Source organism: Danio rerio, chromosome 7 (assembly GCF_049306965.1).
Source record: "Danio rerio strain Tuebingen ecotype United States chromosome 7, GRCz12tu, whole genome shotgun sequence".
Lineage (NCBI taxonomy): Eukaryota > Metazoa > Chordata > Actinopteri > Cypriniformes > Danionidae > Danio > Danio rerio.
The window spans coordinates 9,532,501-9,550,062 of NC_133182.1; the positions used below are offsets into that span (position 1 = coordinate 9,532,501).

Genomic DNA, 17,562 nt, shown 5'->3' on the forward strand with positions numbered 1-17,562 from the left:
TTCAATTTCTTTTGAAATAATATTTGTAACTAATCACAGGTAATTAAAAACAGCAGTGTAGAGTACTGTAGTGCACCGTCTGTGTGTGTGTGTATGTGTGTGTGAAACATTATTCTGATATCAAATTTCTTGTGATTAATTACTGAACTTATCATAATACACGGTATTATCATTATATTGAAGCTCTATAAAAATATATATAAATATACCAAAATATAAAAATACGAAAAGTAAAAAAAAAAATTTTGTTTAACATATATAATACATAGTCTAGTCCAGAGGCAGAGTGAACAAAGCAGTCCAGAACCCTTTCATTCATTCATTCATTCATTTTCCTTCGGCTTAATCTATAATAAAATATAAAAATATAAAATTATAAAAACAGATTAATTCAAACGTATAATACATAGTGTAATTCTTTTATTGTATGTTCGTGTACGGAGTAAACAAATTAAATTGCAGAAGGATTAAAAAGTTAATATATGCATAAAATTCACACATATTACAGCTAATACAAGTTCAAAACAGTTGAATTAGTGAAATTTTATTGTGGGCTCTAATTTTAGACTTCTTTAATAACCCATAGAATTAATAGTGAGAATACAAAATAAAAAAGAGCTCAGCTTTATGTTTATAAAGGTTGGTGAACAAATCCAAAGGAATTACAGTGCATCCCGAAAGTATTGATAACGCTTAATTTTTTCCCACATTTTCTTGTTACAGCCTTATTCCAAAATGGATTAAATTCATTTATTTCCTCAGAATTCTACACACAACACCCCATAATGACAATGTAGAGTTTTTGAAATTGTTGCAAATTTCTTAAAAATAAAAAAAGCTGTAAAATCACATGTACATCAGTATTCACAGCCTTTGCCATGAAGCTCTAAATTAAGCTCATGTACATTCGGTTTCCACTGATCATTCTTGAGATGTTTCAGCAGCTTAATCTGTGGTCAATTCAGTTGATGGATATGAATTGAAAAGGCATACACCTGTCTATATAAGGCCCCAGGGTTGACAGTGCATGTCAAAGCACAAACCAAGCATGAAGACAAAGGAATTGTATGTAGACCTCCAAGAGAGGAGGCACAAGGCTGGAAAAGGTTACAGAAACAGTTCTGCTGCTCTGAAAGTTCCAATGAGCACAGCGGCCTCCATCATCCGTAAATGGAAGATATTTGGAACCAACAGGACTCATCCTAGAACTGGCCGGCCATCTAAGCTGAATGATCAGGGGAGAAGGGCTTTAGTCAGGGAGGTGATCAACAACCCGATGGTCACTCTGTCTGAGCTCCAGCAATCTTCTGTGGAGAGAGGAGAACCTTACAGAAGGACAACCATCTGTGCAGCAATCCACCAATCAGGCCTTTATGGTAGAGTGGCCAGACAGAAGTTACTCCCCACCTGGAATTTTCCAAAAGGCATCTGAAGGACTCTCAGACCATAAGAAACCAAATTCTCTGGTCTGTTGAGACTCAAATTGAACTCTTTAGAGCAATGGTTCTCAAACTTTTTTCACCAAGTACCACCTTAGAAAAAAATTGTCTCTCCAAGTACCACCATAATGACCAGTATTAAAAAAATTGCGCCGTAGGCCTAATTAAGCAGCTACAGCTGTGCAGAGTTTGAAAACGAGGCAGATTAATTCCTATTATTAAGAATATGTATAATTGTCAGTCACTTTAAACATTTTAAATAGTCTGAACATTAACTGTTTGCAGGTAAAAAAAAAAAAATATATATATATATATATATATATATATATATATATATATATAAAAGGAAAACTGCTGTATTTAAATCTAAAGTATTCATAGGAGCCTATTCATCAAAAGCTGGAAATGTTGCTTGGACCTCATAAATATAGGCTATATGGCATATTCATACACTTTCTGAAAAATCTTGAAATATATGTTAAATGTTCATATGACAGGGTTCATACAGGCAAAGCCTAATGAAAATCAAGGAATTTTAAGCACTTTTTCCAGCAGCTATTTTTTTATTTTTAAGACTGACATGCTATGTATTGAAGATGTATGTATTGAAGATGTATGTATTGAAATGTATTCTCAGCAACCCATAAAATATTGCATAGGAATTGATACAAATAAAAACCATTAATAATAATGATAATAATAATAATAATTATTATTATTATTATTATTATTATTAATCATATATTAATAATATAATAAACCTGCACTAAATGCTTGTGAAATATTTTTTGTACTCAAGTAAAAATACTATTACACAGCTAAAATAACACACATTTTAGTAAATACAACTAATATTAGGTAAAAGTACAAAGTACTCTTTTAAAAAGTACTATTTGGTTACTTTTGAAAAAAACAAAATCAGATTTTCATTATGAAATCACTTTTAAGTGTAAACCTGATTGAATGGTTTAATTGCTTAAATCCCAAAGCTACATGTAAAGGAATTTGCACAAACAAAGAAAGTATGGTCCATTTTTCCTTTCATGACAATTAATCTTTTTCAATAGCTGGTAAAACTACCACATAATTTTTAAGGCCATAGAGACACTTTTGGCCTATTTTTTAAACAATATTTCCAACCTTTGAAAGGTTTATTTAGTATATGATGAAAAGATTTAAATTTAGCCTTTTATTTACATATTTTACACTATTTTTCTTAACAATATGGCAAATTTGTTTCTTAAATAGCTGTACATCACATGTAGATTTTATTTTACACTTGATCTTAAACTAAAATACAAATTTTACAAAAAACACAAGTACACTGTCAGTAAAAAAATAAAACAAATGACTTTATTTTACTTGAGGTATTTGAAATGTGATAACATTTATCAAAGCAGTGCTTTAAGAGCCTTATTGTTATTTTTAAATAAACAATAAGCAACAACGGATTGCTTTGACCTGTAAGTTAATGCTTTAAGACAGATCAGAATACAGCTAAATGTATAAATCACACAAATACCTCATCCAGAAACATTTCCAGCATACTTCTTTTGTCGTAAAGAAATAAAAAAGTTCCACCTTTGCTAAAAGTAAGTTTCACTTCACAATACAGCCAAATAAGAAGACCATTAGCATGGTCATCGATCATGCATCAATCTAATTCTAAATACTTGATAACTTTGAATACTTTTGACTAAATTTAGTCAAGGAACAAAGACAAATAATGTCTACTTTAATAGTGGAGAGATCGCGATTGTGTTCAATCTGAGCACACACGCGATCATGAGAGGACTTGCAATTCATTTGAAAAAAGCTTATTTAAGAGCTCGCATATCTGTTTTAGTGATTTGCGTACATGAATGCGCTTTCGTGTTAAAATAAAGCACACGCCACCTTTCCAGAAATGAGTAATTGCGCAATACCTCCATTGCCGCGCCGCCATTCAGACAGTATAGAGGAGTGACAGGTCAGAGGCGAGTCGACTCGCTGTTGGAGAGCGAAACGTGTATGTAGATCATCAAATAGGCAAGAAATATGTCCGCGGTTTAATCACTCTGCTAGACATCTCGATAGTGAAAACATCCGAGAAGCATTATTCCAACAAAACATTTGTTTATAAGTTGTTTTTTCTGTCTCTGCGACACAGAAAGCCTTTGTCCCGCCCTTTCACGCAAAAACTAAACAAGGTCGACTGGGATTGGCCACTTTTCATGTCAGTCAAATCACCCCAGAATCAATTCGGAAACTGATTTTCAGCAGCTTATGACAAATTGCACTAAAATAAACATTATAAGCACAGCGCTGTGATCGTACGCTTCACAAAAAAGCCAAAGTGGATCACATCGATAATATAGTTCACATCAAAGGATTAAAAATGTTAATTGTTTATTTCATCATTTGGCGATTCCTCCGCGTACCACTAGTGGTACGCGTACCACAGTTTGAGAACCACTGCTTTAGAGTAAATCCCAGGCACCGCTCATCACCAGGCTGATAATAATAGCATCATGCTGTGGGGATGTTTTTCAGCAGCAGGAACTGGAAGACTAGTCAGGATAGAGAGAAAGATGAATGCAGCAATGTACAGAGACATGCTGAATGAAAACCTGCTTCAGAGTGCTCTTTCAAACGGTACAATTCCTAGTGCCTGAATGCTCTTGAAACGAGTCACATGCCTTAAAAACATGAAAATTATAAACATTTGCTCTATTATGATAAAAATTTCAATTGACTCTGGCCTGACTATGTTCTGAACTGTGGCTCCTGGTCAAATATAATCCCAATTCAACATTGCAGATCTTTGCAATGTGACTATTGCGGATGCACAAATTGCGATATCGATGCTGAACCGATATATTGTGAAGTCCTATTATGTATAGGTGTAAGTTTCCCAATAAACGTTTTTAGAGACAGCTATGTCCCAAATATTGTTGTAAATTTAGAGAATTTATGGCTTAAAATCTGTCAATTTAAACATTTTAGGTGTTTATTTAACAGGTTTTCATTCTGTAGTGACAAGCCCAAAGAGTGGGCGGAGAGAACCAGCTCATTTGCAATTAAAGGCACAGGCGCAAAACAGTTCCAACTCACTCCTAAAAATTTACATTTTCCACAGGGTATACCAAATGATCCTAACCCTAACCCTTTCTGAGCTGAAAATTCACAGGCATATTCTGGAGAGACAAAATACTTATTTTACATCATGTAAAAGGGTAAAATAGGAGCCCTTTAAGAAATATGGGTGACATTATTTCTTCATTGCCCTTTCTTTCTTTATTTATATAGCACTGTTTAAATACAACTGAGCTGACCAAAGTGCTTTACAAGATAACACAGCACTTGTTTAAAGAACAAACCAAGCTAAAACTAGATATAAACCTAAAATATTGAGATCTATTTTAAAATGAGTGAGTTTTTAGATTGAATGAAAGATTACTAACACTGAAAATGAAGTCCAGCACACTACATACATTTTTCAACAAAGTATTCCCACATGTTGTCAATAATAACCAGTAGTAATCAATTTTTCCACTAAATGCTACAAAGTATGTCACTTGTCAAATATGAGGTAATTTTAGATGTTGAGACATTAGAAGAAAACTGATTTTAAATGCAAGTCTTCACTTCCTCATTCTTATCCTGGCTCGCTGTGGCCTACAGACACTCAAATCCTCCTCTTTTTCCGCTCATCTCTAAATCAAGACTATTTTACTACCATTTCTGCAGCATGTCAAAGTTTACATTTGCTCTGAATGCCTGAATGACATGCATAGTTGCATACACACGTTTCAGCAGAGATTTACAATGAAACAGTATAAAATAGTATGCAATGAGCAGAATGCACAATACTTACATTTATATTACATTTAGTCATTTAGCAGACACTTTTTAACTTGCAAATGAGTTGGCATTCAACAAAATTTGCAAGAAACCCACAACCCAGTGAACAATCTTTCAGGCATTATTATTCATATACATAGTTTCAAAAGTACTGTAGCTTTACAGACTTATACTATATGAAACTGCCTTTAGCATTTTATTTAAAGCTCTGTTTAAAAAAAAAAGCTATTATGCTAAAATATGTAAATTATATGCAGAAATGTATTACATATAAATACATAAAAATGTTAATTAAACATGATTAAATAACAAATTTAGTTATTTTATTTAGAAGAAAATAAAATAAAGCTGGATTCATTTTGTTTTTTTAACATTATTTAATAAATATAATTTCAGGCGAAGCAGTGGTGCAGTAGGTAGTGCTGTCACCTCACAGCAAGAAGGTCACTGGTTTGAGCCTCAGCTCAGTTGCCGTTTCTGTGTGGAGTTTGCATGTTCTACCTGCGTTTGCGTGGGTTTCCTCCGGGTGCTTCGGTTTCCCCCACAGTCCAAAGACATGCGGTACAGGTGAATAGGGTAGGCTAAATTGTCCGTAGTGTATGAGTGTGTGTGTGTGGATGTTTCCCAGAGATGGGTTGTGGCTGGAAGGACATCTGCTGCGTAAAAACTTGCTGGATAAGTTGGCGGTTCATTCCACTGTGCCGACCCCGGATTAATAAAGGGACTAAGCCGACAAAAAAATTAATGAATGAATATAATTTCATAAAGAAAATCTCATTTAAAAAAAAGGTAAAAATGGAGTAAAATTGCAAAATATGCAAAATAAAAACTTATGGACAAAAAAAAATTAAACACACGCACACACGCACACGCACGCGCACACGCGCACACACGCGCACACGCACACACGCACACACACACACTATTATTTTTAATACAAATGTTATTAGACCGATTTTATTAAAATCACAAAACTGGAGTAAAATAAAATAAAATAATAATAATAATAAAAATGAATAATAAAAATAAAAAAAATTTAAAAAACGAATAAAAAAAAATAATAACTAAAAATTATAAAAAAGAAAAATTATTTAAATAAAAAATAATAGTCAAAAATTTAAAAATAAAATTAAATAAATAAAAAAATAATAAAATAAAATATTGTTTTTTCTATATTATTTTTAATGCAGATGTTATTTGTTCAATTTTATTAAAATCACAAAACTGGAGTAAAATAAAATAAAATATAACAAATTAATAAAGCAAATAATAATAATAATAATAATAATAATAATAATAAAAATAATAATAATAATAAATAAAAAAATAGTAAAAATACATTCAAAAATTCATAAAAAAGAAAATTTAACTAAAAAATATATATAACAGTAATAAAATAAAAAATTTAATTAAATAAATAAAAAATACAATACAATACAATACAATACAATACAATAATGTTTTTTTTCTGTATTATTTTTTATACAGACGTTATTTGATCAATTTTTTAAAATCACAAAACTGGAGTAAAATAAAATAAAATAAAATAATAATAAAAATAAATAATAATAATAATAAATTAATTAAAAAAAATTAAAAGTGAATAAACAAATAATAAAAGATTTTATGAAATAAAAATATAATAATAGTAGTAATAAAATAAAAAAATAAAAAATAAATATGTTTTTTGGAGCATGTTGCCCCTACTGACAGATCAAAATCATCATGTGAGCTTAGGCTAAGCTGGATATTCGGAGAGTGCTTATGGTTAATAATAAAAACAACAATAATCTTCCGCATTAAGCTCTGTTTTTTTACCTCGCTTTGCATCATTTCTGCTCATGACTAATTTCTTAAATGATCCAAATTATATTTATACATTTAGCAAAGCAGTAAAACTAGAAAAAGGAAAATATTTAAAAATGGACAAAGCAAAATAAATAAATAAATATATAATAATAATTAAATATAAAAAGGAAATTTTTTTTCTGCAACTCTTACTCCAGTTTTGTGTAAAACATTCATCATTTTTTGTACTGGTTTAGAAGTAGTCTACCACATCAAACGTGAATTAACCTTAAAGTTAAGTTAAACAAGCAATGTTACTTACTAATTAAATATGCAGTAAAATAATATCAAGGTGACAAAGATGCTGAATATAAAAATATTATACAGTGTACACTTTTCAGTGTGCAGCCTTTCTGAATACAGTTTTATTGTAACACATTTGCAACACATATTTTTTGTGTGTTTTTTTCTCCACTCAGCTCAATAACAACTTGTTTTTGCCTGCAATTGAACGGGTTTAATGTAATGATGAGAGGATCAGATGAGTGTTTGTTAACTGATGCCCATTTAGAAGCCATTACAGTCACACCATCAATCACTCCAGACCTCATTATAGAGACCCGTAACAGTATTTACAGAGGAGTATCACTGACCGCTCACAGACCACACGCTCTAACGTCATCAGAGATCACTGCGCTCACAGAACAGAAAACAAACATGCCTTGAAGTCCCGGTACACTTCAAACAAAATCGAAACAAGAACTGAAATGACATCATTCAGAACAAAATCCGGCCAAAATGACGTTCTTTCAGAATGTTTTGGGAGTTGGTTTCGCTTTCATTTTGAATGGTGACACCCACAGACATAGTCACCAAGTATAAATCAGAGGTAAGACTCTCATACATAGCAGTTGGCTTATGCACTATAGACTGATTTCACGTGGCCGCCATTTTCAAAAGCGAAATCGAGGCTGCGGTGGGAAGAAAACCGGAAGTATCATTGGGAGTTACATAGGAATGTACGGAACCCCGGAAGGGACGTAGTGGAGGAGAAAAAAATTGGCTGGGTGAAAAAAAAAAATGGGTGAAAGAAAAAAATGGGAGGGAGGAAAATATATATTTCTAAGTTTTTGCGTTCCCTCGCAAAGTTTTGCGTTCCCTCGCAAAGATGTTTTGTGTTCTCTCGCAAAACTGTTTCTCCACAAACACTTCCTGTTCACTTCACTCACGTAAACCCTCCCGTTTTTGCTGAAATTCTCCCATATTTTACCATTCTACCCCACTTTCTTTACATTACTGTGCGCTAATCATCGCCTTTCACTTTGCAACCTCTGAACCAGTGAATGCATGTATAAGCGCTGACTGACAGACGCGCTTCGTACAATAAACTGATCCCAGATCAGCGTCTGTGCGCGCCATTTAAAGGGACACTTCTGTTATCAAACAAGTGAGCAGCAAATGAATCTCATGTTTTTTTTAGTTTGATAACAGAGGTGTCTCTGTAAGAATGCACAGATCTATAATGAAAGCAGTCCATTACTTTAGAAACTGGTTGTGCTCATTTAAGAGAAAATAAACAGTTTAAAATAAAACATACAGGACGGACATGTTTCATATTATCAGTGTATTTGTCTGTTTAAACATATACCCGCTCCTCTGTAAATGGCGTGTACGATGCTGATCTGGGATCAGTTTATTGTATGGAGCGCGTCTGTCAGTCAGCGCTTATACATGCATTCACTGGTTCAGAGGTTGCATATGAAAGTCGACGATCGACGCACAGTAATGTAAAGAAAGTGGGGTAGAATGGTAAAATACGGGAGAATATCGGCAAAAACGGGAGGGTTTATGTGAATAAAGTGAACAGGAAGTGTTTGTGGAGACACAGTTTTGCGAGAGAACGCAAAACATCTTTGCGAGAACGCAAAACATCTTTGCGAGGGAACGCAAAACATCTTTGCGAGGGAACGCAAAACTTTGCGAGGGAACGCAAAACATCTTTGCGAGATAATGCAAAACTTTGCGAGGGAACGCAAAACATCTTTGCGAGGGAACGCAAAACTTTGCGAGAGAACGCAAAAACTTAGAAATATATATTTTCCTCCCACCCATTTTTTTCTTTCACCCATTTTTTTTTTTTCACCCAGCCAATTTTTTTCTCCTCCACTACGTCCCTTCCGGGTTTCCGTAGGAATGATGTATAACTGGCCGTATATCTTATCAGCGAAGAGAAAGTGACACAAATTTATCATTTCTCCACCTACCGGGTGACCCGAAGGTCCGTTCTGAATGAATGGTGAATGTAAAAAGGGATATCAGAGCTCATTTTCAGCTAAGTTAAGGGAAATGGCACAAGTTAGCTAACGTTTTCTTTCCCAAACACGTTTAAGATGTCTATATTAGACTTGTCACGATACTGAATTAAAAGAAAAAACAGCAATTTCGCGCTAACATTTAAGGCAATGTTGATGGCTTTCTTAAAACAGCGCTGATTTGCCATTGTGTTCACGTGTTCAACAGAAATGATTGTGATTGGCCGAGAAGGTCATCAGTTCACCCACCGCTGTATACTGAGCACAAACCAATGACTGTAAAAAATATGGACGACGCGACAGCCCCTTTTCCCATTGAACGCCTTGAGGGCAAAACACCTGCTTGACGGGCACAAACTGTCGCAAAAGACTGCTGAAATTGGAGCCTTGACATGCGCAGAAGGACTGTCTGATGGAGCCAGAGGAGGAGCCGCGAAAATGAGTCGAGCTTCCAACCAAACGCTTTATGTAAAATCAACTACGCCCCCCGAACTTCTCAGCATGCGTTTGCTGTCATATCAACACAGATGGATGTAATAACGTTAACAAATATGAGGGTTTTTTATATTCAATCGCGCCAGCTCCGGGCCGCAGCGCATAGCCTACTCGCGGCGTCGCGGGCTGATTCCGGCTCGCATGCGGCAGGCTCGGGCTGGAATCAGGCAGTGAGTCCAGGCATCCGGAGTAGGTCCAGCAGAGGTAGTCAGTCTGAGCTCTGTGGGGTAAGTCTCCGGCAGGCGAGAATCTAGCCGAACTGGTCCGAGTGTATTTTGCTATCTGGGTGGTTAGGCGTGTATCAGCAAAATAATAAAGCCCGCAAAAAAGTCCTGACCTCAGCGAATAAACAGTGTTCCACCAGGATTATGTATGTCAGGAACTGTAGTTTACTGCTGAACTCATTTTATCATGGTAAAATAACACAGAAATCGAGTAATAAAACTTCAGTCTCCTGCTGAAGCTCAGACGTGCTGCTTTGAGAAACTGTCAATCACAGCTGTCAATCACGATGACATGCCCAGCATTAAATTACTGCTAAAAACTAACTGTTTACAAAAATGAAGATCTGCACCTATTTCAGCACAATAACCAGTGCCTTAATCGACCAGAACCATCTTTCGGGACATTTTATTGCAAGTGTAATACATTTTTTTATTTGGGCTCAAGTCTCCTTCATTAACACGGAGGAGGCGGGCTTTATGACTTGTACTGCAGCCAGTCCCCAGGGGGCGATCTAACGGCCTAGACCTTCACTCAAACGCAGGCTTGCGGCACACTTGGCACAAACACAGACGAGCCGAGCGATCTGCTTGATGACTCGACTGATCTTGACGGCTGCTTCGCGCTCCAGTCCGTGTATCTGTGTTTGCACTGGGTGAAGAAGTAAACTGAGTGCAAACCAAACACAGATACACGGAGACGGAAGCCGTGAAGATCAGTCGTGTCGAGACATCCGCGCTCAGAAGCGCTTCCATGTTAGCGGGGAAATAGCCGGGTTTAAAACTTCAGTACCAGGACAACACTATGACAGACAACACGAGGGTGTGCTACAGAGGACTGCAGTGTTTTATCAGTCACCGGGTTACATAGACTGAAGCAGGAAAGCGTCCTCACGGTGTTTAACTAGTGCCATGAGCTGAAGCCTAGTAGGACACTTAAGCGTATCACTAAGATTGTGATGTTGTTTGATGCAAAATTGCTTTTAATTGTTTAAAATAAACTTTCTAAATAATATTAAAGTGATGGTTACACCATTTTCTGCATTTTGAAATCTTGGCAACAGCTGGAGGTTTGTAGTACACGGCATGTTACTGCAATGTTTACAGTGCTCGTCCTATACTTCCGGGTTTCTTCCCACCGCAGCCTCGCTTTGGTTCTTTAAAATGGCGGCCGCGTGAAATAAGCATATAGGCTTTACCATGAAACGCACACTTACCAGTAGGAATGACCTCCCGCCCTACTCATAATTCTGTCTTCATATAGCCGTATATATGCCTATGATGTATATCCATGATACACTGTGATATAACCGCGCTCGGCTCATATCAATTTCTCACTACAATCGATCCGCTCCAGAGTTCGTTTTAATCGAGCCGAGATCACCTCATTCAGGCAATCTCGGAACGATTGATTTGGCGCCCATCAGAGCGTGATTGCTGGATTAACATATGCCAAACAAACCGCGCTAACTGGGCAAGCGAGACAGGCTCCGAAACAAAAGTTTAGGTGTGAAAGCACCCTTAATTTATGTAGCAACGTACGCGGATTCCGCACATTTGACTGATTGCTTGCCTTTATTTCCTATAATGTATAAACTTATTGTACGTTATACTGTTATAATGGCCACTATTGATGATTAAAAAGCGAAAGAGAGGGTATGCTTTGTATTTTCAATGAAAATGAAAGGTGGCAGTAATGTTATAGGCTCTGTTTTGTTATAAATATGTACAGTGAAGATGACGGTCATATAGCCACAACCATGTCACCCTGCAGCCCAAGACCGGTTACTCACTGAAGCTAAGCAGGGCTGAGCCTGGTCAGTACCTGGATGGGAGACCACTAGGGAACACTAGGTTGCTGTTGGAAGTGGTGTTAGTGAGGCCAGCAGGGGGCGCTCAACCTGTGGTCTGTATGAGTCCTAATGCCCCAGTAAAAGTGAAGGGGACACTACACTGTCAGTGGGTGCCGTCTTTCGGATGAGACGTTAAACCGAGGTCCTGACTCTCTGTGGTCATTAAAAAAATCCCATGGCACTTCTCGTGAAAGAGTAGGGGTGTAACCCCCGTGTCCTGGCCAAAGTCCCTCTATCGGCCCATACGATCATGGCCTCCCAATCATCCCCTTCCACTGAATTAGCTCGATCACTGTCTCTCCACTCCACCAATAGCTGGTGTGTGGTGAGTGCACTGGCGCCGTTGTCCTGTGGCAGCCGTCGCATCATCCAAGTGAATGCTGCACACTGGTGGTGGTGTTGAGAGACCCCCCTCATGATTGTAAAGCACTTTGGGTGTATGGCCATACACAATAAATGTGCTATATAAATACACAATACATTACATTACATTACATATAAATATGCAGCTACACAACGCCTCAACATTTACTCACAAAACTGAAGTAAAATAAAATATAACAAAATAAAGTAAATAATAATAATAATAATAATAATAATAATAATAATAAATACCAATAATAATAAAAAAGATTTTAAAAATTATAAAAAATACATAAATCATAAAAAAGAACATTTAAATAAAAATAATAATAATAGTAATAAAATAAAATAAAATACAACGAACTGAGCCTACAACATAAACAGGTCTGTAAATCATTCATCAAATTGTTCAATTTTTGAGACATTTTCAGGCAAATAAAGATTTAAATTTTTATTTATTTTATTTATTTTATTTTTTTAAAGATTTAAAGATTTAAATTTTTTTATTTTTTTATGAACTTTGCTAGACATATTTTGACAACTAGTTCAACATTTTTGTATGTAATGACTCAAGTAATTAAATAAGGACTATTAGTTTTATATGAAATGACTATTCAGCATTCACAAGTTCAGTTCATTTTGACTGACATGGCATAAGCAAATGATAATGTTCTAAACAGCAGAGAGTTGTATGAAAGCATTTGATGCATGTCCAAAAGCATCTGCAATGTGTTGGAAGGAATGAGAAACTGCTACTAGGATGTGCACAAATGACTAATCGTTTTGAGAAATGCATTACCTGTTGAGCAAATGTAAATAGTGTTGTGAGAAATACACCAAAGCGACTGAGAAAAACTGTAACTATACACAAATAAAGCTGATTCTTTATTTATTTATCTATTAAAACGCATTTGGGGAAAAAAAGCAACTTCATCTGCAAATCTAAACCCAAGTGTCTCTCTAGATATAAATCATTATATCACAGATCTTGTTTGACTGCTTGTTCAGGCCAGCAGAGCAGATTTTACAGGCTGAAACATGTTTGAACAGAAATACTGAAATAAGCACAGAGCATAAAGACGTTTGAGGAGGAGGCCCGAGACCAATTTTAAAAACCTGTTGTGAAAGCCGGTTATTAATGTGTGTGCACTGTATTTCTCACACATAGTGAAAACCTTCAGCAGCAAGTGTGAACAAAGCTGTGATACTTGGTGTTAATAGGCTTTCCTCTTTAGTGTCAAAAGTATCAAGGGTTTTTATTTGCAGCATGTATTCAGCGCACGTTTTACTCACTGACACACACATCAGAGAAAGCTGCTAAGTACATTACACTTAGTCATTTAGCAGACGCTTCTGTTCAAAGCGTTTTACAATTGAGGAGGCATTCAGTAATTTAACAAGAAGGGGCAATACATATAAGAGCTCATTATACAGAGGAACTTTTTGTGATCAGAGAATTAAGTGCTAGTTAGAGTTAGGAAGGGGAGTGTTTTAACTGAAAAAATAGATAAAAAGGAGCACAGACAATGAACTGAATAAACCAGATTTTGTTTTTTAATAAGTTAAAATGATAAGATTCATTAAGTTAAAAATAGCATTAAAAACTACTTTAGCTGTATAAATCTGAAGCCACCATGTTTTTTTCCCGATGTTGTCCACCATTATAAATGAGCAAATAAATAAGTAAATAAGTAACTAAACAATTTATTAAAGTAAAAAGGTAAATGAATAAATAAATCAATTGAATAAGTAAAAAATAAGTAAATAGTTAAGTGAAAACAAAGTTAATACGCAAGTAAATAAGTAAATAAATTTGTAAGTAAATTAATAAGTAAATATATAAATTAAATAAATAAAGTAAATAAATGAGCAAGTAAATAAATAAGTAAATAGGTAAGTGAAAACAAAGTAACTGAAGTAAATAAATAAATAAAGTAAACAATAAGGTAAATAAGTAATTAAATTAGTAAATAAATAAATGAAGTAAACAAAGTAAAATCAGTTAAGTAAATGGATAATGTAAATGATTAAATGAATAAACAAATAATTTAATAAGTAAATGAAATAATAAATAAATAAATGAATAAATCGATAAATTAAATAAGTAAACAAATAAATAAATAAAGCAAGTAAATAAATGAGTAAATAGGTAAGTAAATACAAAGTAAATAAGTTAATAAATTAAGTAATTAATAAGCAAATTAATTATTAAGTAAATAGATTAATTAAATAAGTATATAAGCAGGTAAACAAATAAGTAACTAGGTAAGTAAATACAGAGTAAATGCATAAGTAAATAAGTAAATAAATAAACCAAGTAAAAAATTAACTAAAGTAAATGAAAAAATAAAAAGTAATTAGTTATGTGAATAAGTAAATAAATAAATTAAATAAGTAAATAAATAAACAAATAAAGTAAAATTATGACAATAAGTAGATAAGCAAATAAATAAAGTAAATAATTATGTAAATAAGTAAATAAATTAACAAAATAAGTAAATAAATAAATAAACTAATAAAGTAAAAGTATGACAATAAGTAGATAAGCAAATGAATAAAGTAAATAATTATGTAAATAATTAAATAAATAAACAAAATAAGTAAATAAATAAATAAAGTAAAAATAGGAAAATAAGTAGATCAGCAAATGAATAAAGTAAATAATTATGTAAATACGTAGATAGGTAAATAAATAAACAAGTAAATGGGTAAGTAAATAAGTAAATAAATTAAATAAGTAAGCAAATAACTAAATTAACAAACTAATAAGTACATAAATAAATAAAATAAGTAAATAAATAAATTAAATATGTAAATCAATTAAATCAAAAAAGTAAATAAATAAAGTAAAATTAAGTAAATAAGTAGGCGAGTAAATGAATTAAGTAAATAATTAAGTTAATAATTAGGTAAATAAGTAAATAAATCAGTACGTAAATAAATAAATAAGTAAATAAAATAAACAAGTAGGTAAATAAACATGAAGTAAATATGAAACTAAATAAACAAGTCAGTGAATAAATGGAAGTAAATAAATAATTAAAATAATGATATATACAAAAACAGAACAGATTGAATGCATTAAAAAATATACATATCAAATAAAACAGAACAGAACACAACCCTGCATGTTACAATGCTGCCTGCATACTCCAATGCCCAAGTTGGCATGATTCAGCCACTCGGCATTATGTTCAAACATATCTGGACATTATTAAACAACACTGTTATGATGATGTCACATAAAGGCCATCTGGTGCCAGACCACCACAGTAGCATTAAAAAAACACTCACAGGTAAACTGCACGATCCACCAGCTTCCTTTTGCTGTAAATTGAAATAAGAAAATGGTTAAACTCACCCCATCTGGTGCCACTCCACCGCTATTTTCGCAGGACAGGCGGATTAGCTGCCGTGCCCTCTGGTCCTCGCCATCCGTATAGGCCTCTTGGATGTTCTTCAGCGTGGGCGAATGACTCAAGGGAACGCTGCCAACCGCCGACTGCTTGGCTCCCATCTCCGAAACGCCTGCGAATGGGGCATAGCCCACCACAAACAAACAAAACCCTCAGTATAAGAGCGAGAATCTCAGCGCACGCTCATGCTAAAGCATAGACGCCACGATGGGAAATGAGCCCCAGATACTGGAGGAGCAGGAGCAGCCGGGAATCAGGTCAGCCTCATAAAGAATTCACATGCCTTTCCCTCTGGACTGGTGCGTGTGTGTGTTTGTGGAGCTGCGCTTTTACACATTTAACTTTGATGTAAAGAGCACCTACTCGAGGGTGGGAGTGAGACAGGAAAGATCTGAATATATTGAGTTGATGGAGGTACTCATGATGCGCAAAAACAAACTCATGATACAGACATGGTTACTGAGAATGCGCGTTTCTGCACGCACAATACTGCAATTTGTCAACCGCAGTCACACGCAATACTGCAGCTATAAAAGCTTTTCATCATAAAAAAAAACATTTCTGTGCTTCACGCAATAGCCACCAGGTGGCGCAAGGAGCAACCGCGTTCCATTGACTTACAGGTAGTTGTCAGACAGTAAGTGTTATTAAATATTTCCTAAAAATTGCAATAAAAAAATTAAAACAAGACTCGTTTTTAAAATACAAATCTATTACATCCTATATCCTTAGGGAAAAAAAAACAATCTGTTAAAGAGCCCATATTATGGGTTTTTGAAAATCCCCCTCCATGTAGTGTGTAACACAGCTCTAAGTGAAGTGAAGTATCCAGCTAAGGCTTAAATCTGTAAGAGTACAGTGTTTAAAACGGTTGATTCATCTATAAAAGAGTCGACTCATAGTGCTTCAAACGAGTCGCCTTGATACTGAGTCATTAGGTGTTTCGCCATGACGTACGAACGAAGCCAAGCTATTCACGTGCACGCGCAAACCCAGGAGATTTCAAACCTGAGGTCCCGCCCTTTGACGCAGAGACGCAGACACACACACACACCCACAAACACACGCACACAAACATGCCGGTCGATTGAAGTCACACTGCAGATGGATATTATCGAGTCTCTACCTAAAGATGAAACCTCAGCATAATAGCCAAGCAGTTGGAAACTACTGGAAACTTCTGGAAACTACATGCTACAAAGAATACTTCATCTGCGTTTGTTAAAGGAAGGATCAGTAAAGAGTAACTTACTGCTGGACGTCAGGATGGGTTTCTTCCTACATTTCTCAAGTGTAAGTACGTGCGATTAAAGTTGTTGCCTCGTTGACTCTAGCTTGCAAATGTATTTAGTTGTGATTTGTTACTTGTGACCGCGTGTACTGTATCAGGTTAACTGGCTATATTCTCTTATCGAGAGCAAAGTCACGTTAAAAACACGACGCGTGCTGCTTTGTTTACGGAGCTCCGTGGACGAGGGTAGTGTGTGTGTCTGTGTGTGCGTGTGCGTGCGTTGTCGTCCGGAGGTGTGTGTGTGTTTTTGTGTGTGTGTGTGCGCGCGCGCAAGGAAGAGGGCAATATGTGTGTTTGTGTTTGTGAAATGAGCAGAGTGAGACAAGCTAGAAGATCTCCTCGACAGTTTTTGGAGTTTTTGCTCAATAAAATAGTCAGTCGTCTGTATTTTCAAGTCCATCGTCTGTATTTACATTGACCCACTGGCAGCTGAAATCCACGCCTACACTATCGAGCGTGTATGAACTGTGATTACTTTTATATTGCTGATTAGCTGTTGGGCATTTCACTCTCTGACTGAAGGCAGTCGACCAATCGCGAC

General features: G+C 35.1%; 2 protein-coding genes across 4 annotated transcripts in view; both read right to left on the reverse strand.

Moving 5' to 3' along the window:
- The window catches only part of lrrk1 (leucine-rich repeat kinase 1), a 198,582-nt gene that overhangs the window by 136,335 nt on the left and 44,685 nt on the right, over positions 1 to 17,562 (reverse strand). For all 3 annotated transcript variants that reach the window (XM_073908054.1, XM_073908053.1, XM_073908055.1), the window contains one exon: positions 15,676 to 15,842. In XM_073908054.1, coding sequence (XP_073764155.1) covers positions 15,676 to 15,842 — 167 coding nt within the window. The remainder of the gene's footprint in view (positions 1 to 15,675; positions 15,843 to 17,562) is intronic.
- aldh1a3 (aldehyde dehydrogenase 1 family, member A3) overlaps positions 9,509 to 17,562 on the reverse strand; it is a 145,511-nt gene continuing 137,457 nt past the window's right edge. Inside the window, exon 12 of the transcript XR_012382525.1 lies at positions 9,509 to 9,721. The gene's annotated coding sequence lies outside the window, so the exon portion shown is untranslated. The remainder of the gene's footprint in view (positions 9,722 to 17,562) is intronic.